Raw genomic sequence first — 14,313 nt, 5'->3', positions numbered from 1 at the left:
CGGGTGGCCGTGCAGTGTGCCCCTGACCGGAATCGAACCCGGGACCCCCTAGTCCGCAGGCCGAAGCTCCATCCACCGAGCCAAACCGGTCAGGCAAGACAGGAAGCTTTTTAAATTTGATTTACATTTTAATAAACAATGGTCCTAACTGGGGAGAGAAAATACATACATACATACATACATATATATATATATATATAGAGAGAGAGAGAGAGGGAAAGAGAGAGAGAGAGAGAGAGAGAGAGAGAGAGAGATTTGTTGGAGCTAGAGAGACAGCAGAGATATATGTAGAACATGCAAAAACCTGAGCTACAGAAAGCCTCTTACCTGACCTACCTCCAGGCCTGGCCCACTGACACCCACAACTTTTGGGTAACCGTGTCCCAATTACAGTAAGCCTATAAACCCACTAGTCATGAGTTATTTGCAAGCATGCAAGAGGAAGTTCATGGAGGATGTTAGTAAAGCTGGCAAATTACCCGTCTTTCCTTTTGTCCAAAGCGCTCATGTTCTCCAGAAGGTGCCATCTGAGACTGCCCCTGCCCACACGTGTACAAAGACAAACAGGACGGGGATGCTTTCACAGCCATGTCCTCTAGAGGATGTGGGGCTGTCCCTTTCCTTCCTGAGGTCCGAGTGGGCCTCCCATCACTGACCCCGTCCCTGCCTCCTGGGCCCGTCCCTAACCTGCTGCTCTGTGCCTCCGCTCCTCCTCAGGGTTTAATTTGAAAAGGGGGTTCTGGGGTGCCGGGTGCCAGCCTCTTCCTCTCGCTGGGCTTCTGGTTCTTCACTTGGGACCTTGCCCTCCGCAGCTGGTCTTGCGTTCAGTTTTGCTCGACAAGCTTGGATGCAGCTCATCCACGTTTGGCATGGAGGCCTGCGTGCCTTGCAAGCAGGCTTTACAAACAAAACATGCCTAAAAATAAACCCAGTGCTTTCCAACGCATCCTCCTTATCTAAACTGGGACTGCACTCTGTCCAAAGTGCTTCCACTTTACTGCATCTTTCTCGAACACTTCCCAGCTGAACGCCTACACTCTTAAACGGCGATGTCTTTCTTGGGCTCACCCTCTTCCAGAGGTAAGTCTCAGATATCAGGTGTAGTGAAATTCAACTATCATTTACTGAACATCTCTTTTTTAAAAAAAATATTTTTATTGATTTTTACAGAGAGAGGAAGGGAGAAAGAGAAACATCAATGTGAGAGTGGAACATCCATTAGCAGCCTCCTGCACGGCCCCCTTCCTGGGGATCAAGCCCATCCCCTAGGCATGTGCCCCGATTGGGAATGGAACCAGCAACCTTTTGGTGCACAGGACAATGCCCAATGAAGCGAGCAACACTGGCCGGGGCTGAACATCTCTCTAAAGCACAGGCCCACGGTAAAATTCAGATACCATCAAGAGGTCTTGATTTCTGATTCTAAGCATAGATACCAGTAAGTCAAATTCAACTTATGAACCTTTAGCTACTTCATTAGCAAATGAGATATTTTTAATGAAGTAAAAATAATAAATTAGGCAGGTAACCAAGGTATGAAACAAAACTTCTTTTAAAAATATATTTTTAGCCCTGACCGGTTTGGCTCAGTGGATAGAGTGTCAGGCTCTGGACTGAAAGGTCTCAGGTTTGATTTTGGTTGAGGGCATGTACCTTGGTTGCAGGCTCAATCCCTAGTCGGGGACGTGCAGAAGGCAGCTGACCGATGTTTCTAACTCTCTATCCCTCTCCCTTCCTCTCTGTAAAAAGTCAATAAAAACATATATATAATTGATTTCAGAGAGGAAGGGAGAGGGAGAGAGAGAAACATCAATGATGAGAGAGAATCATTGATTGGCTGCCTCCTGTACATACCCTACTGGGTGGGGATGGAGCCCGCACCACAACTGGGGCATGTGCCCTTGACCGGAATTGAACCTGGGACCCTTCAGTCCGCAGGCTAATGCTCTATCCACTGAGCCAAACCAACTAGGGTGAAACAAACATTTTAAAAACCATTTTACTAAGTATCTATTGAAACTTTTCTATAAGTATGCAAGTATTTCCAAATAAAAAGTAAAAAATTAAAACATTTTGTTTCCAGATTACTTCCCCTTCAAATATTCAAAACCTTTCTCTTGTGAAATTTAAAAGTTTTAATTTCATTCTATCACGCCATAGCTTCCGCTAGCCCTCAGATTTTGAGCAAGAACACTTTGATGCAACAATTTGAACATGATATTTTAGTTTGCTTTGTAGGTTTGCTTTAACTGTCCCTGGATGGTGACCGCATGCACACTGGGTGCCCAGCTGCCAAGGGAGCAAGGTCAGAGTTCAAAGGTATTGGTACAGAAACCTAATTCTTAGGTTTGGAATTAGGCTGTGCAAACAGGAGATCCATCTGATAGGCTTAATAAACATTCGGTATTGACATTGGGGGCAGGGGTGTGGCAGGAGTCCAGGTTGGGGACTGAACTTACTTCAGAACCTGGAGAAGTCCAGGCGTCACTGATGTTGGTCTCACCACTCCAGCTCCATCAATGGCCCCCAGGTGAACCTGAGGGTAATAGACTGTCCGCAGAGCTAATTTCGAAGACTGCAGTCTTGTCTTAATGACTTCGAGTGGACAAGTGAAAATAGCACCAACCGTGCCCCCGCACCTGTAAGAAAAGAAATCACAACAGGATCAGAAAAGCCATACCATTCTCTACAGAAGCAAAATGTGAAATTTATATTTTCTTTATTTAAAAAAAGAGCCCGGCCGGTTGAGTCCAGATTGAGTGTTGGCCTATGAACCAGGAGGTCACAATTCGATTCCCGGTCAGGGCACATGCCCAGGTTGCGGGCTCGATCCCCGGTGTAGGGCTTGCAGGAGGCAGCCAACCAATGATTCTCTCTCATCATTGATGTTTCTACCTCTCTCTCCCTCTCCCCTCCTCTCTCTGAAATCAATACAAATATTTTTTTAAAAAAGAGACTTATGTTCATTTCATAATTAGAACATACGCGAGTTAAAAAACAAATTATAGTTGAAATCACAGCAGCTAATGAGATAACCATTGTTACTATGTCAGCACATCCTTTAGGGCTTTTCCGTACTGGCTCTTCAATCCCCAGTTGTCTAGATGTTGTGAATGTCAATATATACGTACACTTACATCATCTGTAATGGCTGAATACTATTCTTCTATATTGATGTATAATATATTAATCAATTTCCGAATGTTAGACATTAATGTCATTTCCAATTTCACTACCCTGTTGCAATGAATATTCTAGAAAATGCATCTTTTCAGCCAAACAAAATAGTTCTTCAGGCAATGCTTCTATTTGAAAATCATTGTCTACTACAATGGACTTCTAATAAAGTCTAATTTGGACTCCATTGAAAGTTAGGCTAAAGCTTACTTTTTTTTTTTTTAAAGCTTACTTTTAACCACCAATCAATTCACCCTGTTTTCCTTAGTCACAGTCTGAGTCAGGGAACTCCTTTACAATATTTTATACCAAAATATTACCTGTATTAAAATTTTTAAGTATTTTTCTTCAAGACAACTCACTTATTCTAAAATATCTCCTTCCATCTTTTCTTAAACAATACCTATGAAACTGCGCTCTTAAGGGCTGGTGAGAATTAACAATGTCACGTATCATCGAAAGCCACCCCGCACCACCAGCCACGCAGGTTCTACCCCTCGGAAAACATGGAAGCTCAGGGCCTGTGTCTATTCATCTTTGTTTCCCTGGCAGCAGGACTTCCAAGTTCACACACAATATTTGCTAAGCAAAGGAATTATTAAACTGAAGTTTCAAGGAGAGTGTCTTTTATGGGATCTATATGTTTGAACATAGGACTTCCTCCTGCCTGCTATCACAGGTGACTGTCCCAGGAGCACCTCGCTAGGGGACAGTAGTGCCTGGCACACTAGAAACGATGCAGCACCAGTATCTCTGAGGGGAAAAGTGGTGACAGGAACAGAAGGTCTGAATATTAAGTTAGGAAATCTGGCTGTGAACCCAGCACCTAGCATGGTGCCTGAGTAAGGAACAGAGTAAAGCCCTGTGAAGTATTTTAAAATCAAGAGCCTGCAGCCCCACAGAGTGAGCTGGAAGCTAGCGGTTTAAATGCTAGCATTTCTACCATGGAGTGAATGACTACCTCATGGTAAGCATGCAGTCCTCCAACAATCCTTCAAGGTAGGAACTCTTTAGCCTCAAATCACCCCAAGGAATCGAAATGTCAGAAAAAAAGAGAGTAAAAGATTGGGGTGGGGACAGCCATTCTGGGCTATTTCGGTAAGCCTGCTTTAAGGTCATGATGACAATACACCGTCACGATAAAACAAACCGTTTATATACACAGTGTCTTCTGAACTGTGAGCCAAAGCCCATCAACCACAAAGCAAGGCAGGGGGTCGGTCAGAACGGGCGGGAGGCCGGCAGGAAGGGCTCGATGTATGAACCGGCCAGCATTTACCCCTCAGGGGAACCTAGGTCTCAGTGAGGTCACAAAGCAGCTCAGTATCTAGTCTGAAACCCAAATCCAGACCCCGTGTCCACAGCCTGGTTCGCCTGCCTGCGCTCAGGTTTCCTCTCTGGGAGCACTGTGGGAAGAGGGTAGTGCAGACAGTGTTGCCAGCTCATGTACGCTGTTTCACTCTTCCTCAAAATGGAAAACTGTTGATCAAACAAGTAGGGCTTCAAAACTCTAATGTGTCCTTTTGTATCAAGAAAAGTTGTGGGACACATATGTAATACCCTTTGTAATGCTTTAAGCAATAAAAAAAAAAAAAGAAAAGAAAAGTTGTGAGCCCAACTGAATGCTGTTCTGTAATAATTGGCTCTAAAGAAAATAGGATATAATGTGGAGTGTTTAAAAAAATACCTTCCTAACCATGTCTATTTACACAAAATAATTACTCTTATCTATTACCATAAACATGTGCTTAAAAGGTATATTTTAAAACATGAGAACATTTAGATGCTACAAAATCAGATAAAGGAAGAGCTGAAACCTATTTATGCTCAATAACATGACTCCATGTCACCAAAAACAAACAAAAAACCCAACATAAAACAGCTTCTGAGAAACTCTTTCATCAGAAAGCCAACAAGTTTGAATGTGGCACAGGTCAACCACCTCTGCTTTGCCCGCAGGTCAGCTGCCCTCCGTATCTGGCCAACTGTCATCCAAACCTATGCCACTGATCAAAGGATGACCTTCGGGGCGGTGTGCTGCCCAACTAGGCAAACGTCCTACTATCAACCAGGCGGTGGACTCTGAGGATGGCAAGCCACACTCACTCCCAGCCACTGGCATGGGCTGCACACTGCCCATGGCTGAGTGGTGGTGGTGACAGGCCCCGCCCGCCGGGTCTTCTGGACCACTAACCAGGGGACAAAGTAAGGCGCTCTAAACAACGTTACTATCAGAAGTAAGTCCCTTCTTACCCACCAGGAAAAAACTCAGATGAAAAAATGTCCAAAGGATATTCTAAATCGTTAAGCTGTGGTATAATAATACTCTTAGAAGAACCTGATATTCAACTGAAATGTCCAAAGAAGTCTTCCTGAAACTTAAACCTTTCATAGCAAAATTCTGTATCTTTCAGCTCAACTTCTTTTTCTTTCTTCATGAGCCAACACATACAAGACAATCATTTGAACCAAAATGCTGACTTCTCCAGACTGGCTTTCCAAAATTTTCTAAAAATATTTCATCATGTTGGCTACAGAGCACTTAAGAGTACAACAAATTACATTCTTTGTGGAAGAGTTCCTGTCAATTCTCAGTTGTTTGATACAAAGAAGCCCTTCAGCGTCAGCCTGGCTCCTAACCTTGGTCGCTAGCTTGGATGAAGCCCCACCCACCGCTGGCAGAATTCACTAAGAGGACTCTTCCGGGGGCCCAGTTCACGAAGAGCAGAGGCAGCAGCCTCCCATAGCTGCTTCTCAGCGGTGCTCTACTGAATGCCCCCTGTGATTCACAGGCAGGTTCCATGACTTTCTGGTAACTTTTAGCCCCAACACTGGGAACGCCCATATCGGTTCCACCAGTAGTCCCTCCCCCAATCACCTTTCAGCCTTACTTGGCCTGGCAACCCTTCAAACAGCACTAGGTCCTCTCCTTCCTCTGGTCCTCATGCTCCTTGCCACCAAGCCACTGGGGCCCTAGTATCCGCCCATGCCGGCCACAAGGCGACAAGACTGGCACTAGGGAGGAAGTCACCGGAGTCCTTCTCATCCGGGTGGCCTAGGCTAGGGGTGGGCAAACTTTTTGACTCGAGAGCCACAATGGGTTCTTAAACTGGACCGGAGGGCCGGAACAAAAGCATGGATGGAGTGTTTGTGTGAACTAATATAAATTCAAAGTAAACATCATTACATAAAAGGGTACGGTCTTTTTTTTTTTAGTTTTATTCATTTCAAACGGGCCGCATCCGGCCCGCGGGCCGTAGCTTGCCCATGGCAGACCTAGGCTAATGCAGCAGCAGCCTCCCACCTGCAGGAAGCCTCTGCCATGGAGCAAGCGACCTCTCAGCCTCACCAGCTCCCTCAATGCATGGAGCCCAGGCCCCTAGGGCAGGGGTGGGGACAGGGAGAGACGGCGACAGGAAAGGCCTCTCAACACCACATGTCACCACGTTGACAGCTATAACCTTCCTGCTCTGCACACACAAGCCGGGTGGAACAGCTGGTGCAGGCGGCAGACTCTGCCCCCTCTCTAGGTCTCGGAGCAGGCTTCTTGGGGTCCAGCCCAGGGCCCGGAAGCCGATGCTCGGCCAACCGGCAATCCACTCACACAGTGACACAGTGTGGGCATCAGGAAACAGATTAATCCTGATGAGATACCAATACTTTAGACCTAATATCCAAAGTGGGGGACATCCTTAAGGGTCAACAGACATACAGGAAGGAAGTAGTACAGAGAAATAGTTGTTACATTAACCATTATCATCTCTACCTTTAATTTCTATTTTGTGCATGTTTTCTAATATATATATAATGCATGTTTCATTCATACATACATACATATATAATAAGAGTAATAAACACACATGGGGATATGCACAAACATGTTAATCATAGGGCTGTGTGATCAAAGTCTAAAGACCACTATTCTAGGCCAGTGGTTCTCAATCGGAACAATGTGCCCCCATCCTGTAACATCTGGCCATGCCTGGAGACATTTTTGGATGTTGACATTGGGGGAAGGGGTATTAGCATCTAGTGGGTGTCAGGAGGCGGCTGAACACCCTACAATGCACAGGACAGCCCTGCCCCACGCCAAGCAAATAAGCATCTGGCTGAGGTTGGAGAGCAATAAAATGGACAAGATATTTGAAGGCAGTGTCAGTAGCGTGGAGGCCACTGCTGCTTGTCTCCCAGCATCCATGCCCTCTTCCTGTCTTAAGAAGATTGATCCCAGATGTCTTAAGCCATACAGTCTGGATGCAACTGAACCATTTCTAGGTTTAGCCCCGACCCAATCAACAACACTGCCACGTGTTCAGCAATGCGCACCCGACTCAGCCCAAGCAGCATAGATACCCTGGGAGCAATGACTAGTCTAGAAACCGGTGCATGTCCAGGTTGGTCCAGAGTTAAGCTCCAGCCAGACTTGTTCAATGGTGGGCAAACACTGGGAGTTGCTGTTAGCCATGCTGTGTTCATGTAAGGACCAACCCTGGAGTCAAGAAGGCATTTCTAGAAGGCAGAGCAGTCATCGCTGAGGTCCCAGTGATGCTGTCGAGCTATTTAGATAAGTCCTCACCACGCCTAGCTTTCTCTAGAATTCAATAACCAAGCCAGTAGGAAATGAAATTCTTATTATTTACAACTGAAAGCCTCCTAAATGAGCCTAGTCAAAAAGCCTTACTTACACACAAGCTTTTCAAGGACTGGCGGGGGCAGGCGGCGGGGCCACAAGTTTGACATGCTTTGCTTAAAGGGTTTTACTCTTATCAGCAATCTTCCAAAAGGCAGTTAGGACTGTGTTTCTCCTAGGCTAGGTTTCTAGCAGCCAGGAGGAACTCCCTGGATGTTAATTTAATTTGCCCCTAAGGTAGCGCTCTAGTCACTGGCATCAAAGTCCAGAGGAAATTCTCTGGGATATTCCATTCAGCAAAACCACCCAAAGACTCTGCACCGAGCAGCAGAAAGACCAGGAGAGCCACTGTCGCTCTCTGAAGCCTACCTGCCCAGTCTCCTAAAAACTCTATCACCTGGATTTTTCTGGGCCTTTTCCCTCTTTTACTACTTGTTTCTTTTTCTATGAAGACATTCATCCTCCCATTCTCTCTGTCTTCCTGCCCAGAACTGAAGTCTTGTTTTTATTACATAGATAGGTTTAACTGTTTGTCTTTTTACCCACATAGGCCTGTCTTGATCCCCTCCACACACACACTCCGCCCTACCCTGTGAATTAGGCTCCTCTCCAGTTTATAGCAGAACAAAGCTAGACTGTTAGTACATATATAGCTTTATGCGATCAGAGACATATTAAATTATGCACACAAATTTTTACTCTTTAACTCTGAATTTCAAGTAACAAGTACCATTTTTAAAAACTTTGATATTTGCAATAAGACCTCTGTTTTCTACACACACGGACATTTTTAGGCAATATAGTCAAGACCAATACACTCTTTATTATAATCACCACCAGACTGATAGGAAACTGGGTTTCAGACTCACAGCTTTTTCATGACTATGACAAGGACTCTACCCACAAAAGATACTGGCAGACCCTGTGACTCCAACCTCTGGAGCTTTCTTTGTAGTTTCCCCTTTCATCTGCTATCTCTGTAGTCACTCCTTGAAAAACACTAGTACTCCTTTACATAGAATTTTCTGGCATAAGGCTTAGATGATTTTGATTATGCAAATTCTGTATTCATTCGGTCAAAGCAAAATGCATAGTTTTTGATGCAGCTAATTATCCTTTAGATGCTAGTTCCTGTCTTCTATCTCATGGTTAGCATCATCCCTAGGTTGCGGGTTCAATTGCAGACCAGATCACATACAAGACTCAACCAACAAATGCATAAATAAGTGGAACAACAAATCGATATTTCTCTCTCTCTCTCCCTCTAAACTCAATCAATAAAAAAAAAAAAAAAATACATGTTACCTATGCCAATATAGTTTCAGCAAATCTTAATATAGAACCATGTTCACAATTCACAAATAAAGTACTTCTCTGAATTTGGGACAATTTAACAAGCCACATCAATCTATACTCCCAGGCATGACCCACAATACTCTTTACTCACTTAATTAGTCATTAAACAAGTGTCCATTAAGCATCTGTAACATGTGGGACACTGTACGTGGGATGTACCAGTGAAGAAAACAGACATGGCTACTATGCTCAGGAAGCTAAATTCTAGCAGCAATCTTTCATCCGAACACCACGCAGCTTTTAAAAGTGTTTATTGTAGATATGAAATACTTTGGATGAAATCAATGTATAGTCTTAGCATACTTATATGAGCCATATACAAAATATGTGCACATATTTGTCTTATCAAAAGTTCTTTAAGCATTTGAAATAAGTCTTGCATCTTCTCTACATTGTCCCCCTAGCAAATATATTAACACATGCCCAACACTTCAAAAGTAACCATTAGCCTGTACAGATTAAACTTGTAGGCAAAAGCATAGTACAGGAGTATACTAGGTGACAGCTGTCCATAATAGGGGGGGGGGGGGGGGAAATACTGAATTTTAAAAATATCTTATATATTTAAACATACCATAGTGGCATTAAGATATATTTTAAAGCCTCTATAAGTATGTTTGATGACAAAAAAAATCATGGCATAAAAATAAAACCTAAAGCATATAATCCAGGCCATTAGCCTCGAGAGCTAATGACAGCTTCGTCTATTTCAGGTGCCAAGAACATTCCTAATCGCACCCGGATGTTACCGCTTGCTCAGCAGGGGAAGGACATCCCTAAGGCTACATGTGCACCAGAGCCCCGTCATCAGGCAGGGAAAATGTAAGGGATTTTCTCAACAGACTTAAGGCCTAGACAAGGGAGAGACTGTTACTGTTTCTCTTAATGAGATGTTAAGTTTAAATAGTAGAAAAGGAATGATAGGTTTTGCTATGTAATAACAATAAAATCTGTGTGAGGACATTTTGTGTTTTGATACTACTACCCAGATTTTGAGATAGGAGGAAAGAAAGCAGAAAACAGTAAAATCCCTGACCATACTAAAAGTCAACATCGAATGAATGAGGTCCATTCACACAGAGGTCACCACCCTAAGACATGGTTTTATGAACGTGCTGGTAGATAGCAAAAGCCTTAAAAATGGCCTGGCCAGTGTGGCTTAGCGGTTGAGTGTCAACCCAGGAACCAAGAGGTCGCTGGTTGGAATCCTGGTCAGGGCACATGCCCAGGTTGCAGGCTCCGATTCCCAGTAAGGGTGTGTGCAGGAGGCAGCCGATCAATTATGTTTCTCATTGATGTTTCTATCTTTCTATCCCTCACCCTTCCCCTCTCTCTAAAAGTCAATACAAACACATTAAAAAAATTTAAAAGTTAAAAAAAAGCCTTAAAAATGTGTTTTGACTCAGCAATTATACTAATGTTTATCCAAAGGAAATCATCAAAGAACTACACATCCACACATAAGGATGTCCAGTTATTTACATTGGCAAACAAACAAACAAACAGCAATGAGAGATCAGAAGTTATGTAATCCGAGTAAGTTAGGTAGCCCTGTCATAAGTTACTGTTAACATCCTCACTGAACTCGTCATGGGCTTGGAATTGGTTTGCCTCTTCACTGCAACCACTGGACAGTAAGTCTCCACTAAAGGTATACGTGGAGAGTTCACTACCATTAAAATGTAATATATTACGAGGAAGAAAGCAATTCTGAAAATATGAGCCTATTTTAAAATTAACTAAAGAATTACATCTGGCCAAAACCGGTTTGGCTCAGTGGATAGAGCGTCGGCCTGCGGACTGAAAGGTCCCGGGTTCGATTCCGGTCAAGGGCATGTACCTGGGTTGCGGGCACATCCCCAGTGGGGGGTGTGCAGGAGGCAGCTGATCGATGTTTCTCTCTCATCGATGTTTCTGACTCTCTGTCTCTCTCCCTTCCTCTCTGTAGAAAATCATTAAAAATATATTTTAAAAAAAAGAATTACATCTGGTCCAGATACATGCACAGAACCTTTTTCTAAAGTGCTTACTTCTCGCCCTAACTGGTTTGGCCCAGTGGATAGTGTCGGTCTGCAGACTGAAAGGTCCCAGGTTCAATTCCCGTCAAGGGCATGTACTTTGGTTGCAGGCACATCCCCAGTGTGGGGTATGCAGGAGGCAGCTGATTGATGTTTCTAACTCTCTATCCCTCTCCCTTCCACTCTGTAAAAAATCAATAAAGTATATTTATAAATAAATAAATAAATAAAGTGCTTACTTCTCGGTGTTGGTTTGTGGGTGGTTTTTCTTCCAGTTCTTTTCTTGAAAGGCAACACTATGTTAAAAAGATGATTTGCAGCTTAACGTAGGGCTATTTTCACCTTTGCAAAGAACCCAAGAAACTGCCTTTTAAAAAAGAAATAATTAAACCTGAAAGACTAATGAGTTGTTTTGGGTGTAGCTTTTATTTTCAAGGATCTAAAATTAATTTTATCCATTCATAAGCCTGTAATACCTGATATAATATTTACTCAATATCATTAATTAGGGATAGCATTAAACTTGTTAGATGTTAGTTTCCAATGGCTATTCAATAAAAGGAGACATGTGACATTTAAAGAGCTGGGGCTGACTTCTTTTCAAAGGAAATGAGCTTAGTTCTTTGGAAAGATGCCAGCTTAACAACATGGAAACTAGTTACTTCCAGCAAAGCAGCATGTCATCCACTGGACCAAGCTGGGGGTTGACTGACTGTAACTGTATATATAATATACCCATTCAACACCTGGCTCCTATAATGTTCTTCCCTAAAAGAAATGCATTTTAGGCTAGAGGGAAGGAATCAAAATCCATTTAGTGACTCTGAAAGCCTCCTTTTGGAAGATTTCTTTCTTTCTTGAGTGTCTTAGGGAATCCTGAAGTGCTGCTAGTGAAGGAACTAAATCCTGTTACATTCAGGGCTGCAGGCACTACCCTAATGAACTCTCTAAATGTTAATCAGTTTTCCTCCATCACAAGGCTGGCGCTTCCGTAGAAGAATCAGCAGCCAGAGGGCACTGTGAAGGGCGTGCAGAGAGATTCACCCAGACAGGGTGATCCATTCCGCCTCCTCGCGGAGACTGCTCCGGACGGGCAACTCTCCAGTGTGAAATACAAAGGATTCTTAAGAGACCACCTCACTAAAAACAATAAATTGAAATCACAGTAGAACCTCATTAGAAAGAATTATCCTTCTTGGCTTTAATAACATGGCCGGCTTGTTTAAAATTCTCCGGAATGACCCATGAACACTGTCATAATTTAAGAATTGCTGCCTGCCCCTCTCCCCAAGCTGAAATATCAATGGGAAGAAAACATCAATGGGGAGATGAAGTGAAAGGATGAGAGGGAATGATGGGGAAGAGATGAATGTTTTGGCTGGAAAAACAGAAGACACTGCCTGAGCACCTACAACAACAAGCACATAGAACTCAGAACCCTCTCGCCATAGTTATTTTCACAGGTAAGTTCTCAACCATCACCCGTTTGTAACAAGGAACATATCTAGGCCGCAGTCTAAGCTGCAACTAACACCCTCGAGTCAAGATGACAGTCCAGAATAAGTTCCATTTTATACAGAATGCCCTGTCCTTAACAACTGCTGCGGCAGGCCTGCGAGGTCCTCCAGGAAGACTCAAGGACGCAAAGCCACCGGCTGCGTTGAAAGAAAACAATAGCTAACAATACTCAGAACCATTTACTCATCTATTTTCTGAAGAAACCAACAAATCAGCTCCCCTATGAACCCCGTCATCACCCAACCTCCTTAACAATGCGTCGCCTCCACTGAAAACCAGCAGCAGCAGCAGCAGCAGCAGCGTGATGATCAAACGAAGAACGCGGCTCTCAAAACAGAAACGACTTACCTTGGAGGCGTCTACCCGCAGGAAAGAAGCGTTTCAACACGCTTTCCGGGCCTTACTTTCTCCCGGCGGTGGGGGAGGGGGGTCCCCCAAGAGACTCCCACAGGTTGCTGGCTGCATCTCGGTCGCCAGCGCTTCCCAGGCCCTCGCGGATACCCAACACCTACAGCCCACCCGGCTGTCTGGACTCGGCCCGAGCTACCCCGCGGAACCCCGGGGCCAACCCGAGCATCCATCTGACCCCCGGGCCCTGGGTGGGGAGATCCAGGCAGAGGGGCTGCCAAGGGCGGCTGAGACACGGGGAGCGGGCCGGACTGCCCCGAGCGGCACTCGTCACACCAGCCGGTAATTGTTTAAAAGGACTAATGGCCGGAGACGCCACGGGGAGGGGGAGGGGCGTGGGGACGCGGCAGGCTCCGGGCAAAGCCACGCTCGGGGGATGCGGGCCCCGGGAGGGAAGAAGGCCGACGCCTCCCAGGCCCCCTCGCCGCCCCGACGCCGGGGCTTCCTCCTCGGGGAGCCGGCGCGTCGGCCTGGGGAGGGCCGGTCACCGGCCAGGGCGCACCGAGGGCGCGGGACGGGCCCAGAGAGCCGCGGGGTGGGGTCGGGCCGGGACGCTCACCCGCCGGCGAAGAGGTGGAGCAGCGTGTTCTCCTTCTGCTGAGAGCCGGTCGCCATGGCCGCGCCGGTGCCGCGGCCCGCCGCCGCCGGTGCCGCAGGCGCGAGGCGGCTCGAAGGATGCGCGAGGCGGCCCGCTCCGCTAGCCCCGCTGCTCTCAGGCGTCCGCCGGCGCCGTCCCCATGCGGGCGCGTCCCCACGACCCGCTCCCTCGGTCGGCACACCCCGCGGCGTGGCCGCCGGTCCTTCACCGGCCTCTGCGGCAGGAGGCCGGCGTCCAGTGGAACCCCACCGCGCGGCCGTCACGTGGCGGGGGCCGGGTCCGACGTCACGCGGCGGCGCGCGTAGGGGCGGTGAATAGCGGGGGTGTGAACCCAGATCTCTGTTCCCATTGGTCGACGGGCGGATGTGGGCGGGGCTACCGCACAGCCGGGGCGGGGTTCCGCTTGGAGCGCGAGACGGGGCGGGGCCAGCCTGGGCCCTCGCGGTGGAAGGAGAACCGGCTTCAGCAGCCTGGTACCTGCTCGCAGGCTGAGAACCTGGGCCTGGCCGGCTGGGGAGGCCCTGGCCTTTTTCCCTTTTTAGTCTATATTTTCCTTTACTTTGTGATACGATGTGCAAAAAGGTATATAAGTTACATATGACATCTCA

General features: G+C 46.1%; 1 protein-coding gene across 1 annotated transcript in view; it reads right to left on the bottom strand.

Moving 5' to 3' along the window:
- SLC25A33 (solute carrier family 25 member 33) overlaps positions 1–13,939 on the bottom strand; it is a 28,369-nt gene extending 14,430 nt beyond the window's left edge. The window contains exons 1-2 of the mRNA XM_070404029.1: positions 13,667–13,939; positions 2,460–2,639 (exon numbers count right to left, since the gene is read on the bottom strand). Coding sequence (XP_070260130.1) covers positions 2,460–2,639; positions 13,667–13,722 — 236 coding nt within the window. The 5' untranslated portion in view covers positions 13,723–13,939. The remainder of the gene's footprint in view (positions 1–2,459; positions 2,640–13,666) is intronic.
- Between the last annotated feature and the right edge of the window lie 374 nt (positions 13,940–14,313).

The sequence above is a fragment of the Myotis yumanensis genome, unplaced genomic scaffold (assembly GCF_028538775.1).
Source record: "Myotis yumanensis isolate MYYU_CA2020_CCGP unplaced genomic scaffold, mMyoYum1.0.hap1 SCAF_2, whole genome shotgun sequence".
NCBI classification, from domain to species: Eukaryota; Metazoa; Chordata; class Mammalia; order Chiroptera; family Vespertilionidae; genus Myotis; species Myotis yumanensis.
This window is presented reverse-complemented; position numbering and strand designations above follow the sequence as displayed.